A 13,495-nucleotide genomic window follows, 5' to 3' on the forward strand; every position below is an offset into this window, starting at 1 on the left:
ACTGAGTTCTGGGTCCCATCAGATTTTATCAGGTGGCGTCTCAGGCCACAGCACCCCACTTCTTCCTGCCTGTCCACAGGTGGGCATCCCAGCTGCCTCATCACCCAGAAGCGTCTGCTCCTATGGGGTTTGCTGGGAAAGCCAGAAATCTAGAAGGAGCCTTTTTAAAAACACAGAAAACAACTAAAATATAAACTTTTTTCTAACCCCCCAGTCCCCCACCAGTGTCCCTTTTCTGTCCCAGGATCCCATGTCCCATTTAGTTGTCATGTCGCTTCGGCTGCCTCCTGTCTGACAGTTCCCCAGTCTTGTCTTTTGTGACCTGGACATTTCAGAGATGTGTTTTGTAGATCTGTCCTCAGTTTGGGTTTGTCTGCTGGCTACTGGCAATGAGATGGAGGCTGTGCCTGACTGTGGCAACGAGATGGAGGCTGTGTATAACTGTGGCAATGAGATGGAGGCTGTTCATGACTGTGCAATGAGGTGGAAGCTGTGTGTGACTGTGACAACGAGATGGAGGCTGTGTGTGATTGTGGCAATGAGATGGAGGCTGTGTGTGACTGTGCAACGAGATGGAGGCTGTGTATAACTGTGGCAATGAGATGGAGGCTGTGTGTGACTGTGCAGTGAGATGGAGGCTGTGTGTGACTGTGACAACGAGATGGAGGCTGTGTGTGATTGTGGCAATGAGATGGAGGCTGTGTGTGACTGTGCAACGAGATGGAGGCTGTGTATAACTGTGGCAATGAGATGGAGGCTGTGTGTGACTGTGCAGTGAGATGGAGGCTGTGTGTGACTGTGGCAGTGAGATGGAGGCTGTGTGTGACTGTGGCAGTGAGATGGAGGCTGTGTGTGACTGTGGCAGTGAGATGGAGGCTGTGTGTGACTGTGCAATGAGATGGAGGCTGTGTGTGACTGTGCAAAGAGATGGAGGTTGTGTGTGACTGTGCAAAGAGATGGAGGCTGTGTGTGACTGTGCAAAGAGATGGAGGCTGTGTGTGACTGTGCAAAGAGATGGAGGCTGTGTGTGACTGTGGCAATGAGGTGGAGGCTGTGTGTGACTGTGCAATGAGGTGGAGGCTGTGTGTGACTGTGCAATGAGGTGGAGGCTGTGTGTGACTGTGCAATGAGATGGAGACTGTGTGTGACTGTGCAATGAGATGGAGGCTGTGTGTGACTGTGCAAAGAGATGGAGGCTGTGTGTGACTGTGGCAATGAGATGGAAGCTGTGTGTGACTGTGCAAAGAGATGGAGGCTGTGTGTGACTGTGCAAAGAGATGGAGGCTGTGTGTGACTGTGCAAAGAGATGGAGGCTGTGTGTGACTGTGGCAATGAGGTGGAGGCTGTGTTTGACTGTGCAATGAGGTGGAGGCTGTGTGTGACTGTGCAATGAGGTGGAGGCTGTGTGTGACTGTGCAATGAGATGGAGGCTGTGTGTTATTGGGAATGAGATGGAGGCTGTGTGTGACTGTGCAGTGAGATGGAGGCTGTGTGTTATTGGGAATGAGATGGAGGCTGTGTGTTATTGGGAAGGATCCGCGGATGTGACCCTGCGTCGCCCTCAGTGCCTGGTGTCAGGAGTCCCACCCTGGTGATGCACCCTCTCCCTGGTGATCGTAACCTTGCTGGCTTCACTGTGAAGTTACTGTTTTCCAGAAAGAAGCAAGTGGGGATCCCCAGGAGAGAAACAGGCTCCCTGGGGAAGAACTCCATGCAGTTCAGGGAGCAATGGAAGGGCTTCCGTCTCTGGCGGATGCAACCCTGCGGGGAACGGAAGTGCAACCAATGTGTTGCATGCACAAATGCCATTGTCACCATTGTGGAGCCCCTACAATGTGCCAGGCGATTTGCATGCCTTCATTTGGCACCTTCTGTCTACCGGCCACTGCTTAGGTGCTGATGAAACAGCAGTGACACCTCACTTGTGAGTCTGAATCCCAAATCTGCCTTGGTACCCCTAGAACCTCCAGCTCGACCCTCGAACCCCAAAGTGATCTTTGAAACCCAATTCTCATGTTTCCAGAAGTGACCCTGACCCTCCCCACCCACCTCACTTAACTAGGTGGGACGTACCACCCCCATTTTACAGATGAAAATGAAACCGAGGCTCAGAAATATCAACAGCCCCTCCAAGGCCACACCCATGGTTGGTGCGGTCCGGATTTGCACCTGTCTGGTTCCAGATACCAACTGCCCTCTGTGTGACCTTGGGCAGGTGCCTTCGCTTGTGAGGGCCTCAGTTAGCTCATCTGTGTAATGAGCAGGTGGGGCTGGATGACTTCCGAGGCAGCTTCCAGTGCCCAGGGCACTGCCCGCAGCTCTGGCGTCCATGTAAAACTTTTAAGTGGAGGGAGGGCTAGGCATGCCGTCTCCCAGCATGTCACTCAGATCCGATTCCCTTCCCTTGCCAGGTGGGTGGAGGTGCCAGGTGAGTGTGTGGGTGGGACAGGACTGGGACAAGGATCACGGGAAGGGCTGTATCTTGGCCTCCATCAGCCCAGCTGATAGCCTCCAGGGTGCCACGTCTGGCTGCCCCTTGTGGCTTATTAACGAGATGAAAAGCTGGACCTGCCCAGCCAGTTCCCAGCCCTCCTGGGATCTGCGCCGCATTCCTGCGCTCCTGGCACGGGGCTGGAGCTGTCATGGGGACACGCTGGCTCCTGTGGCCACTGGGTGGCAGGAGGAATGAGGACCCTTCGGTCAGGACCCTAAACCCAAAGGGTGAAGGAGTTGGAGCCATGCTCGGCTCTGCCCTGCTTTCTGGCAGTGGGACTGTGGCCAAGTGACCTGATCGCTCTTGTGCCTCATTTTTCCTAAATGGGAGAACAGTGCTACTTCGGGGGGCGGGGGCGGGGGCGGGGGGCGGGGAGGATTAAATGAGCTCATCTATATGTGACTTGCTTAGCGCCAGCCAGGGACGTGGTCAAGCCCCTGTTGAATATTCACTAGCATCCTCCAGGCAGCCGGGCGTAACCTGGGGCAGGCCCGGCCTCCATGCAACGCAGGAGGAAGGACTGACTCGAGAGGCCGAGGGAAGAAGAAAGTAAAACCCTACCACAGCCTTATTGAAGTATAACTCATATACCATACCGTTCGCGCATTTAAAATAGGCAATTCCATGGTTTTTAGTGTATTCAGCAAATTATACAATCATCACCCTAATCAATTTTAGAACGTTTTCATCACCTCAGAGAGAAACCCTCCCCCTTAGCAGTCACTCCCCTCTCCTCAGCCCCTGCCAACCGCTCACCCATTTGTTTGCTTCTATGGATTTGCCTGGTCTGGATATTTCAGATAAATGGAATCATACAGTGTGTGACGCCCGGCAGGATGGTTTCGGGTTTCTCCGTGTTGTAGCGTGTATCTCCGTGTTGTAGCGTGTATCTCCGTGTTGTGGCGTGTATCTCCGTGTTGTAGCATGTATCTCCGTGTTGTAGCGTGTATCTCCGTGTTGTAGCGTGTATCGGCACGTCACTCCTCCTCTGGCTGGATTGTGTTCCCTGTGTGGTTAGACCACACTTAGTCACCCATCGGTTGCTGACCACTTGGGTTGTTGCCACTTGTTTGGCTGTTGTGATAGTGCTCTGTGATCTCTGAACGTTTGTGTACACGCTTTCCTCTGGACTGTGTCTTCATTTGTCTTGGGCGGATGGAATTGCTGGGTCATACGGCAACTTTATATTTCACTTTTTGAGGAACTTCCATGCTGTTTTCTAAAGTAGCTGCACCACTTTTCTCCCCACCGGCAGCGTGTGAGGGTTCTGATTTCTGCGCATCCTTGTCAACAATTGTTAGTGTCTGCCTTTTTTATTATTTCCATCCTCGTGGGTGAGTAGTGGTATCCCATTGTGGTCTGGGGCGCTTGGCATTTTGTTGTTGTTAATCCTTACCCGAGAATTTTTTTCCCCCATTCATTTTTAGAGAGCGTGGAAAGGAGGGAGATGGGGGGAGAGAGGGAGAGAGAAACATTGATGTGAGAGAGACACATCGATGGGTTGGCTCCTGCACATGCCCCAACCAGGGCTGGGGATCGAACCTACAACCCAGATACATGCCCTTGACCAGGAATCAAACCCACAGTGCCTGGCCAAAGCTCTTGACCACTGAGCAACACCAGCCAGGGCTGGGGCACTTGGCATTTTAAGTTAGTATGTTAAGTGCCTATTGTGTGCGGGAGCCCTTACAGGATAGTCACATGGGTTTGCTAATGGCCTGCACAAGGGACTTGCCTGGGTTGGGATTCTAGCTCTGGCATTTAATTATTGTGTGACTTTGGGAAAGCTACTGACCCTCTCTGGTCCTCAGTTTCCTCATCTGTAAAGTGGGGATGATGAATAGTGATTACCCACTGGGCCAACACCTACCTCACCGGGTTGTAATGAAGATTAAAGAAGTGGGTGGGAGCCTGATGTGTAGAAAGTAAATATGAGCTCCTATCAGAATGGTGGTGTTGCTAGATATGTTGGCTCATGTGATTTTTCCCATGAGTAGCTGTTGCCTAGTTTTGATCGTGTGGCCTCTAGAGCAGCGGTCGCCAACCTTTCGGACCTCACGGACCACCAGTGGTCCACCGGTTGGCCACTGCTGCTCTAGAGCAAGACTTCCCTAGGAGAGAATCCCGGCTCCACAATCACAAGCTGTGTGACCCTGGGCAAGTGCCTTGACATCTCTGAACCTTGGTTTCCTCATCTGTAAAGGGGCATACAAACCTCCCCAGGGAATTAGGGTGTGGGTGCTGTTGGGGTGGTGCCTTCTAACCTGTCTGATGTCTGTAAGTGTCAAATTACCATGATGCCTGTGTGGTTACCCCCGTCCACGGATAGAGGAACAGGCATGTTAGGGTAAGATGGTCCAAACAATAAACAGCCCAACAGGACCTGGAGCCCACGCCTCTGTGGCCCAAAGCTCCCGCTGAACCCTCCTTTGTTCTCCAGTGGGAGCCCAGGTCCCTGGGGCCGGCTGTCTCCATCCCCCTCTCTGCCCCATGTCCCCTTCCGGTTGGGCCTTAACTAGAATAATGGGCAGCCAGGGTGGGTCCTTTAACTAGAATAATGGGCAGCCAGGGTGGGTCCTTTCCTCACACCTGCCCCAACCAGTGGAGGGGCTGGATTGGGAACTGGCCCCACACCCAGAGGTGCAGCTGGGCTGGGCCCGAGAGAGATGAAGGCCCCACCTAACCCACACTGCAGGTTCCTGATGGTGGCCAGCACCGTCATGGGTTAAATATTTGGGTTGAAACTCCCCACGGTCTCACAGGCCAGGCTAAGGACCAGCAGCTAAGGTGGGGCTGAGGGACCCGGAAGTGCTCACATTCCCCAGGTGGTCTGCCCATCGGGGGGTGGGAGCATTGGGGCCCATGACCCAGCAGCCCCGCCCTTACCCCTCCTTACCCAGATCCTCCATCCACAGTCCCCTCTACTGAGCCTTCCCGGCCACTCCACTGAATACCAGCTTTCTGTTGCAGGACTTCTCAGAGCCTTTACTGAGCCATAAACTTATAGAGGGGTTGGTTTTTCCCAACTGCCTTGACTGGCAAAGACTTCATTCTGAGAGTGACTTAGAAGCCTGGGATTCCTGGGACCCCACTTTGGGAAAGGTTGCCTCCTTGGTTGACTTTGCAGAGGGTATGGCCTGGATCTTGTCATTCTCTCTGTCCCCCCTCCCACCCCACCCCAACCCCATCCCCCAGAGCAGGCCCTCAGGCAAGGTTTGGGACATGGATAGATAGGCTTCTGTTTGTTGCACCCACATCTGCTTCCCGACTTCTCCCCATACCAGCAGTTCCTGCAGTGTTGGACCTCAAACTCAAGAGGGTATTAGGGTCCCCTGGGGAACATGTAGAAACAACAGCAACAATAATACAGCTTTCTGGGCCCAGCTCTTCAGATCTGGGTTCAGAAAGTCTGGGTTGTGCCTGAGAATCTGAGGTTTTCATGCCACTGCAGATGGGTCCCAGGCCTTGATGTGAGGAATTCCACTCTGAAAGGGGGCAGCCCCCTTGGCTTGAGGGTCAAGAGCTCTGCCCTGGCCCAACCAAAGAGACACTCCCAGGACCTGTCTCTTTCATGGCCTTTCCTCATGGGAGCCCTCTGCCCATGAACCCACGTCTTCCTTGTCCTTTAGAACCCAGCTACCACCACCTCCTCCAGGAAGCCCTCCCTGATCACCCCTCTCCACCCAGCCTGTTAGGAGGCTCCTCTGGGCATCCCCAGCTGCCATGCCTGCCTCATTCTCGTGACTCTTTCTGTAAATGCTGATTTTCTTCCTGTCTAAGGGGTGAATTCTCAGAGGGCGAGGCTGTGTCTGCGTGTGGTGCTGGGCCTGGCACACAGTAGGTGCTAATGAGTGCAGGTGGAATGAAACTGCTGGCTGCTTGGCTGCTCAGGCCCCACCGTGGCGTGAGGGCTTTTTTTATGGAGATTGGGGTACATGGAGTCAGTATAAAAGGGTTTTTTTATGGAGATTGGGAGAACTAGCACTAATCTTGACCATCTGGCTGGCTGGGCGACATTGGCCCAGTTGCTTTTCCTTTCTAGTCTGTTTCTTCCTTTGTTTAAAGACAACAACAGCAAAAGTGGCGCTGAACAACGATCAGTAAAGCTCTTTAACAACAATCACAAACCTTTGTGAGACTTGCTGGAGGTCCAGCTCTTTGCCTGTATAACTCACTCCCACTCCTAACACCCCACCGTGAAAGGCGCCGTTATTCCATCTGACGCGGAAGCAGAGGCACAGAGGGGTACAGCAGCTTGGTCAAGCCACACAGCCAGAGCCCACGTTCGATTCCAGGGCTGAGGGCTTCCCTACCACAGTAGTGTTTGCCAGAGGGGTATGTGATGAGCTTTCGGGGTTCCTGTAACGGGAGAGAGCACCGAAGTGCAGCTTAGGAAAGCCGTTCTGATTTCAGAACAGCTCTGAGAACCCCCAAGAGAAAGTCTCCGCTCGGTGTAACACAGCTCTGGCTGGGCCGTGATGCATGCCAACCTCTGCTGTGAAGCCAGACGGGGCAGGGCTGGGGCTTGAGCAGGCCACCACACAGCCAGCCAGAACCTCATGCTGCCATTGTATCTCCATGGAATTCGTTCTGGCGGTTCCTTCCATTATGGCAAGGGCTTCTGGTTTTCTGTGTACAGTGGGGAGCTCAAGTTCACCTTTTAAGTAAATTTATTTAAATATAAAGACTATGTAGGTTAAAAGAAAAGTATCAGGTACTTACTAGTAACAATAAGGGTGCTTGCACAAAAACTAGCACCCGAATGGTTACAGTAGCATGGTTTATAATGCCCAAATGCCCATCGACAGATGAATGGATAAACATGTGGGCTGTCCATGCAGTGGAATATTATTCAGCCATAAAAAGGATACGGGGTTTCTTTTCTGGGTGATGAAAATGTTGTGGAATTAGATAGTGATGATGTTGTGTAACCTTGTGAGTATATGAGAAAGCACTGAGTTATACTTTAAAAGGGTGAATTTTATAGTGTGTGAATTACATCTCAATAAAAAATATGGAAAAACGAATAAGAGTGTTCTGCCAACATGGCAAATAGAAGCGGCCGAGTGAACGGCCAGCGTGGGGGCTGATTTCCCCGCCAGGTGCTGTCTTGTTTCCATGGCTTTAGTGACTTCACCCTGGGGACGGCCCCAAGTGGCAGGGCCCTGTGGGGACGTGGCCCCTGCCCCTTTCCCCTGCTCACCTCCTCCTCTCCTGCCCGCAGCATCTCCAACAAGGAGCTGTCAGAGCTGATCGATCAGCTGCAGAAGAATGCCGACCAGGTGGAGAAGAACATCGTGGACACGGAGGCCAAGATGCAAAGCGTGAGTGCCCGCACCTCCTCCCCGGTACCCCCTCAGCCTGTGCCCCCTGAGCCTCAGCCCCACTCCGGACCAGGGTCTTGTCTTACGCAGAGGTTCCCACCTAGGGTCATTCTGCCCCCTGGGGGACATGTGGCCACACTGGAGACATTTTAAGCTGTCACAACCTAGGGGGTGCAGCGGATGGGTAGCTAGTCAGATGCTATTAAACACCCTTTAGGGCACAGGACCACCGCCCCCCAAGGATTCAGCATTAGATGTCAGCAGTACCGAAGTGGAAAAACCAAGGAGGAACCTTGTTATGGCTGCTAACACCAGTCCCCCACCCCGGGAACTAAGTTCCTGCCGCTTATGGGCCCCTGGAAGAGAACCACAGGTTCAGGAGGATCCCATGGTTAGGACCCTCTTTGCCGCTTACTGTGTGACCTTGGGCAAGTCACCTTACCTCTCTGTGGCTGTGATTCCCTCTGAAGGGGTAAGAGTGATGGTCCCTATTGCCCAAGCTGCTGTAAAGAGTCGATGAGATTATTGAGTCAGTGAGATTATTATGCAGGTGCTCATACTAGTGTGTGAATTCCATCTCAATGAAAAATATGGAAAAACGAATAAGAGTGTTCTGCCAACATAGATCTATTAACTAGCAGGGCTCAATATTATCATCAGTATCATCACTCTTACTTCTCACGCAACCACTGCCATTACTCAGACGCACATGATCCTCCTCCTTTTTGAGAGAAGAGAGAGACGGTAGCTGGGGAAATCACTTCCCCTCTCTGTGCCTCAGTTTCCTTCTCCTCTCTGTCCACGGGGATAACTACAGTCCTGAGCTGTAGTTTCTCCTAAGGATGCTGTACCACGCAGGACACTGGAGCTGCCCTCGGACTGTGAGCTGCTAAGATGAAAACTCCACTGGCCCAGTGCAGTTGAGTTTATACCCATTTTGTAGCTGGAGAAACTGCGGTTCAGAGAAGGCCAGGGTAATTAGTCAGTGACAGAGCTGGCCCCAGAATCATCCCAGAGGTGGGGGAGTCAGATGTAGCAAATAGATTACAGGACACCAGTTAAATTTGCATTTCAGAACACAAATAACCATGTTTTCTATTATAAGTATGTCCCTTGTGCTATTTGGGAAGTACTTACAGTACGAAAGTAGCCATTGTTTATCTGAAATTATAACGTAACTGGACGATCTGTATTTCATCTGCCTTCCCACCCAGGGGGTGGCTAAGAGGAGTGGGGGACTGCAGGGAGACAGGTCACGGGGGAGTAGGTCTGGCTGGTCCCAGTGCGTCCCCAGGGCCAGCCGAGGGCCGGTCCCAGGCAGCCCAGAGACCTGAGGGACCAGGTGGGCTGGGGGTGGCACAGCCGTCAGTGAGAAACGGGGACAGGAAAGGCAAGTGGAGACTCTGCTCCCTGCCAGCTACCCTTCCCTGCCCTCCTTCCTTGCCCTCACCTGCCGGGCCACCTCCCGCTTCCTTGCCTCAGTGCCCACCCGCCAGCCCCTTTCCTTCCGCCGCACGCTCCTACCCGGCTCCCCCGTGACTCCTCACTCCGTCACACTCCGTCCTTTCTTAAGTGAAAACAGCTTTTGGGGTGTGGCCTTTCTTTCTCCTAATAAAAGTAATGTGTTCATCATGGCCGCTTCAGGACTGGTAAACACGTATACGGGAGCAAGTTAAAATCATGCGTAATTCCACCCCCAGCGAGATCTCTCCGCTATTAACATTTTGATGTATCTGACCTTTCCTTGCGTGCTGTGTGTGTGTGTGAATAGGGTCTCTGTTTATTTGCTTAGAGTAATGACTCAAAACTAACAAGGATGTATTTGGGAGATCATTTTGAACTTTTTTTTATAATATATTTTTATTGATTTCGGAGAGGAAGGTAGGGGGAAGAGAGAGAGAGAAACATCAGTGATGAGAGAGAATCATCGATCGCCTGCCTCCTGCACGTCCCACACTGGGAATCGAGCCCGCAAGCTAGGCATGTGCCCTGACTGAGAATCGAACCGTGACCTCCTGGTTCGTAGGTCAATGCTCAGCCACCGAGATACGCTGACCAGGCGGAACTGTTCTTTAACTTTGAATGAGCAAACTCAAAAAAAGAGACCACACTTTGAAGACTGTATGAACACTAGTCTTCTTTTTCTTTCTTTTCTCTTCCTGTTTTTTTTTTCCAGAAGAAAACATCATTATTGATTTAATTACCCCAAAGTTCTGTAGAATTTTCCTAATTTTTAAAAAGATTTTTTTAAAATTGCTTTTTAGAGAGAGAGGAGGGGAAAGGGAGAGAGAGAGAGAGAAACATTGATGTGAGAGAAACATCAATTGGCTGCCTCCTGCACGTCCCCTAACAGGATCGAGCCCACAGTCTGGACATGCGCCCTGACTAGGAATCGAACTGGGGACCTTTAAGTGCATGGATGGCACCCAACCAACTGAGCCACACTGGCCAGGGCAAATTTCCCTATTTTTTTAAATTGAAGCGAGATTAGCATTACATAAAATAATCCCTTAAAGTGAATAACTCAGTGGCATTTTGTACATTTGCAGTGTTGTGCAGCCACCACCTCTATCTAGCTCCAAGGCATTTTGTCACCCAAAGGGAAACCCCATATGCACTAGCAGTCACTCCTCCTCCCAGCCCCGCAGTCATTAATCTGCTGTACTCATTGTGGGTATTTCATCTAAACAGACTCATACAATATGTGAACTTTTGTGTTTGCCAAAATTTTAAACGTGCAAAGTTGGAAGATGGCATAGGGTACAGCCAGATCCCTGCCGCCCAGATCCCCCCAGTGACGCCTGCTGGCTACTGTCCGTCACTATACGTGTGATGCATTAGATATGTCGCTCCCTGTGATATTTTTAGTTTTAAAAACCCTTTTTATTGAGGTGTAACTTACATAGGAATGTAGAAAGCATCCAAATGTAAAGCGTTCAGCCGCATGAGTGTTTCTACCAGCAGGCGCCCGCGTCACCGCCGCTAGGTCCAGATAGAGAACATTTCCCAGAAGCTCCCATGACCGTCCCAGTCCATCTCCCCCGGGGAACCCCCGTGCCGACTCTCTCTGTGGTTGGGTCTGCCTGACTCGGGACTCGAACACCTCACCTTCAGGGCATTGAGCTAGATGTTCCTTTCCCGGCTTGGCTAGCATGCTTGGAAAGGCTTGCATGAATTAGGTAATGACTAATTTACTTCCTCCTTTTGCAGAATGAGTCTTTGACACTCTACCTGCCCAGGAGAGCTTCAGATCAGCTGATGATGAGGGAGATAAAATTCCACCCAAGCCAAGAACCATGATGTTTTGTTGTAGTTTTGTTTTGTTTTTTTAATATATTTTATTGATTTTTCACAGTGAGGAAGGGAGAGGGATACAGAGTTAGAAACATCGATGAGAGAGGAACAGCAATCAGCTGCCTCCTGCACACCCCGCACTGGGGATGTGCCCACAACCAAGGCACATGCCCTTGACTGGAATCGAACCCAGGATCCTTTGGTCCACAGGCTGATGCTCTATCCACTGAGCCAAACAGGTCAGGGCTGTTGTAGTTTTTTCACTGGCCAGACTCACCCCGGGGAGAGAGGCCAGCCCCTTGGCCTTCTGACACCTCCAAGCCCCGCCTGCCCTGGCCCGCTGGGGGTGGCCGGGAGAGGAAGTGATGTCTTGACTCTACTTCCACTCACTCCTTTTTTTCTTTAGTCATTTCTTCCTTCCTTTCTTGGCCTTTCTTGATAGCTTTATCGAGGCTTATTTTAGACACCAGAAAAGCTCCCACTCGGTGTACGATGCAACGACTGTGAGTAACTTCACTGAGGGGCACGGCCGTTCCCATCAATTGGTCCCTGACCGTTCTCGTCCCCCAGTAAGGTCTCCTGTGCCGGTTTGTTTACCACCGATTCCCATTTCCATGCAGCCCTGCAGCCGCTCACCGTGTTTCTGTCGCCACGGGTTTCACGTACACGGACTCCTACGTGACGTGGCCTTTTGTGTCTGGCTGTTCTCACTCCCTTCGTTTCTGAGGCCCTTCCACGTGCGACAGTGGCTCCCTCTGTCCACTGCGGTGGGCACCTCAGTGCCCCCTCTGAAGCAGCTGTTTCTTATTCCCACGGCAGAGGGAGACACCGAGACCCAGGCTGGGGAGGGCACTGGCCCCTCCAGGACCCCCTGTGACACCTGGTCTGTCCTCAGCCCAGTCACTGACTTATCACCACGTCCCCTGTCGGCCTGGTGTCCCCAGGGCCTGGCACAGTGCTCGGCCAGTCTTCACGAGTGTTAAGGGCTTAGAAACCTGCCACCCTGACCGTCTGTTCATTGTTCTTCCCTAAACAAGCAAGACCCCGGACTCAGTGACTTATTGCTGGTTCCCCCGAGATGTCCACCCACTGTGCTCATTCTCGCCACATCCCAGCTCGGGCCACCTCAGCGCTCACCTGGGCTGTCGCAGTGGCTGCCTGCCCTCTCAGCCTGTACCTCCTCCCTGCAGAGCCAGGAGGCATGGCTTTTAAAGATACGTGGGGCCATGTCACTTCCCTCCACAGAGCCACTCCGTGCTCTGGCCCCCGCCCCACCGCCCACAGGTCCCTTGTGCTCTGGCCTGGCCTGGCCTGCCCTCTTCTCAGCTTCAGCCATGGTGGCTTCATTCACAGCTTGCCTTTTCCTGCCTCAGGGCCTTTGCACAGGCGGTTCCCTCTGCCTTGACCCCTCTTCCCTTCCGGCCTTTATTCTTACCTGTGTCCCCCCCTCAGAGGGGCCCCACTGACCACCGGAGCTCACGCAGGTCCCCCTCACTCCACCTCTGTGCGCTTTCTGGGTAAACACTGACCTGCATGAGCTTGCCGCCACCTTGGTGAGGTTTACCTGTTGACATGCCTTCCTGGTGGCCTCCCCACTGGGCTGGGCTGCCTCCCAGAGCCCCACACAAGCCGGCATTTGGGCTCTGTTTGCTGAGGGGCTGGAGGAGAGGACAGGCCTGGCTGGGGAGCCCTCCCGTCCCTGCAGACCCACGGAGCCCCTGTCTAATGTCCCCCCTCTCTTGTGCCTCTCACAGGACCTGGCCCGGCTGCAGGAGGGCCGGCAGCCCGAGCACCGGGACGGGGCCCTGCAGAAGGTGTCGGACTCGGAGAAGCTGCTGTACATGCTGGAGGCGGACGCGGCCATCGCCAAGCACATGAAGCACCCCCAGGGCGACATGATCGCCGAGGAGTAGGTCCCTCCGCTTCGGCTCTGAGGGAGCCGCCTGGCCGGGCAGGAGGGCCGCAGCCCACCCACACTCAGGAGCCGCGTCAGGGCCTCTCGAGGGCTAGCTAGATGCCAGGCACATGCCACTCACTCTGTTATTCTCATGACAACCCACTTGCTGTCGGGGAGACGGCTCGGAGCACTGGTGTTCCCTGCTCTGCTCATAGTGTGACCCCAGCTTCCTGACCATGCAGTCCGACCTCCCGGCTTTTGAGCACGCTGTCCCACCCGGACGCCCACCCGGCCCCATGCTCATGGCTCTTGCCTTAGCTCCATGTGGCTAAATCGGCACCTACGACAGCAGGGGCCAGGGTCTCCCAGTGCCTCGCAACCCCCTGTGCTCGCCCCTGTCATGACCCACGCCCACTGTGGCCCTTGCTAGATGGTGGGCTCCAGCCTGTTTCTTCCAGAACCTTCTATGGCCCGGGGCACACAGTG

At 53.2% G+C, this 13,495-nt stretch overlaps 1 protein-coding gene across 1 annotated transcript in view; it reads left to right on the forward strand.

Annotated features, from left to right (window-relative positions):
- PPL (periplakin) overlaps positions 1 to 13,495 on the forward strand; it is a 47,168-nt gene that overhangs the window by 15,796 nt on the left and 17,877 nt on the right. Inside the window, exons 2-3 of the mRNA XM_081090443.1 lie at positions 7,719 to 7,818; positions 12,867 to 13,021. Of these exons, the coding sequence (XP_080946569.1) occupies positions 7,719 to 7,818; positions 12,867 to 13,021 (255 nt within the window). The remainder of the gene's footprint in view (positions 1 to 7,718; positions 7,819 to 12,866; positions 13,022 to 13,495) is intronic.

The sequence above is a fragment of the Myotis nattereri genome, assembly GCF_964212035.1.
Source record: "Myotis nattereri genome assembly, chromosome: 4".
NCBI classification, from domain to species: domain Eukaryota; kingdom Metazoa; phylum Chordata; class Mammalia; order Chiroptera; family Vespertilionidae; genus Myotis; species Myotis nattereri.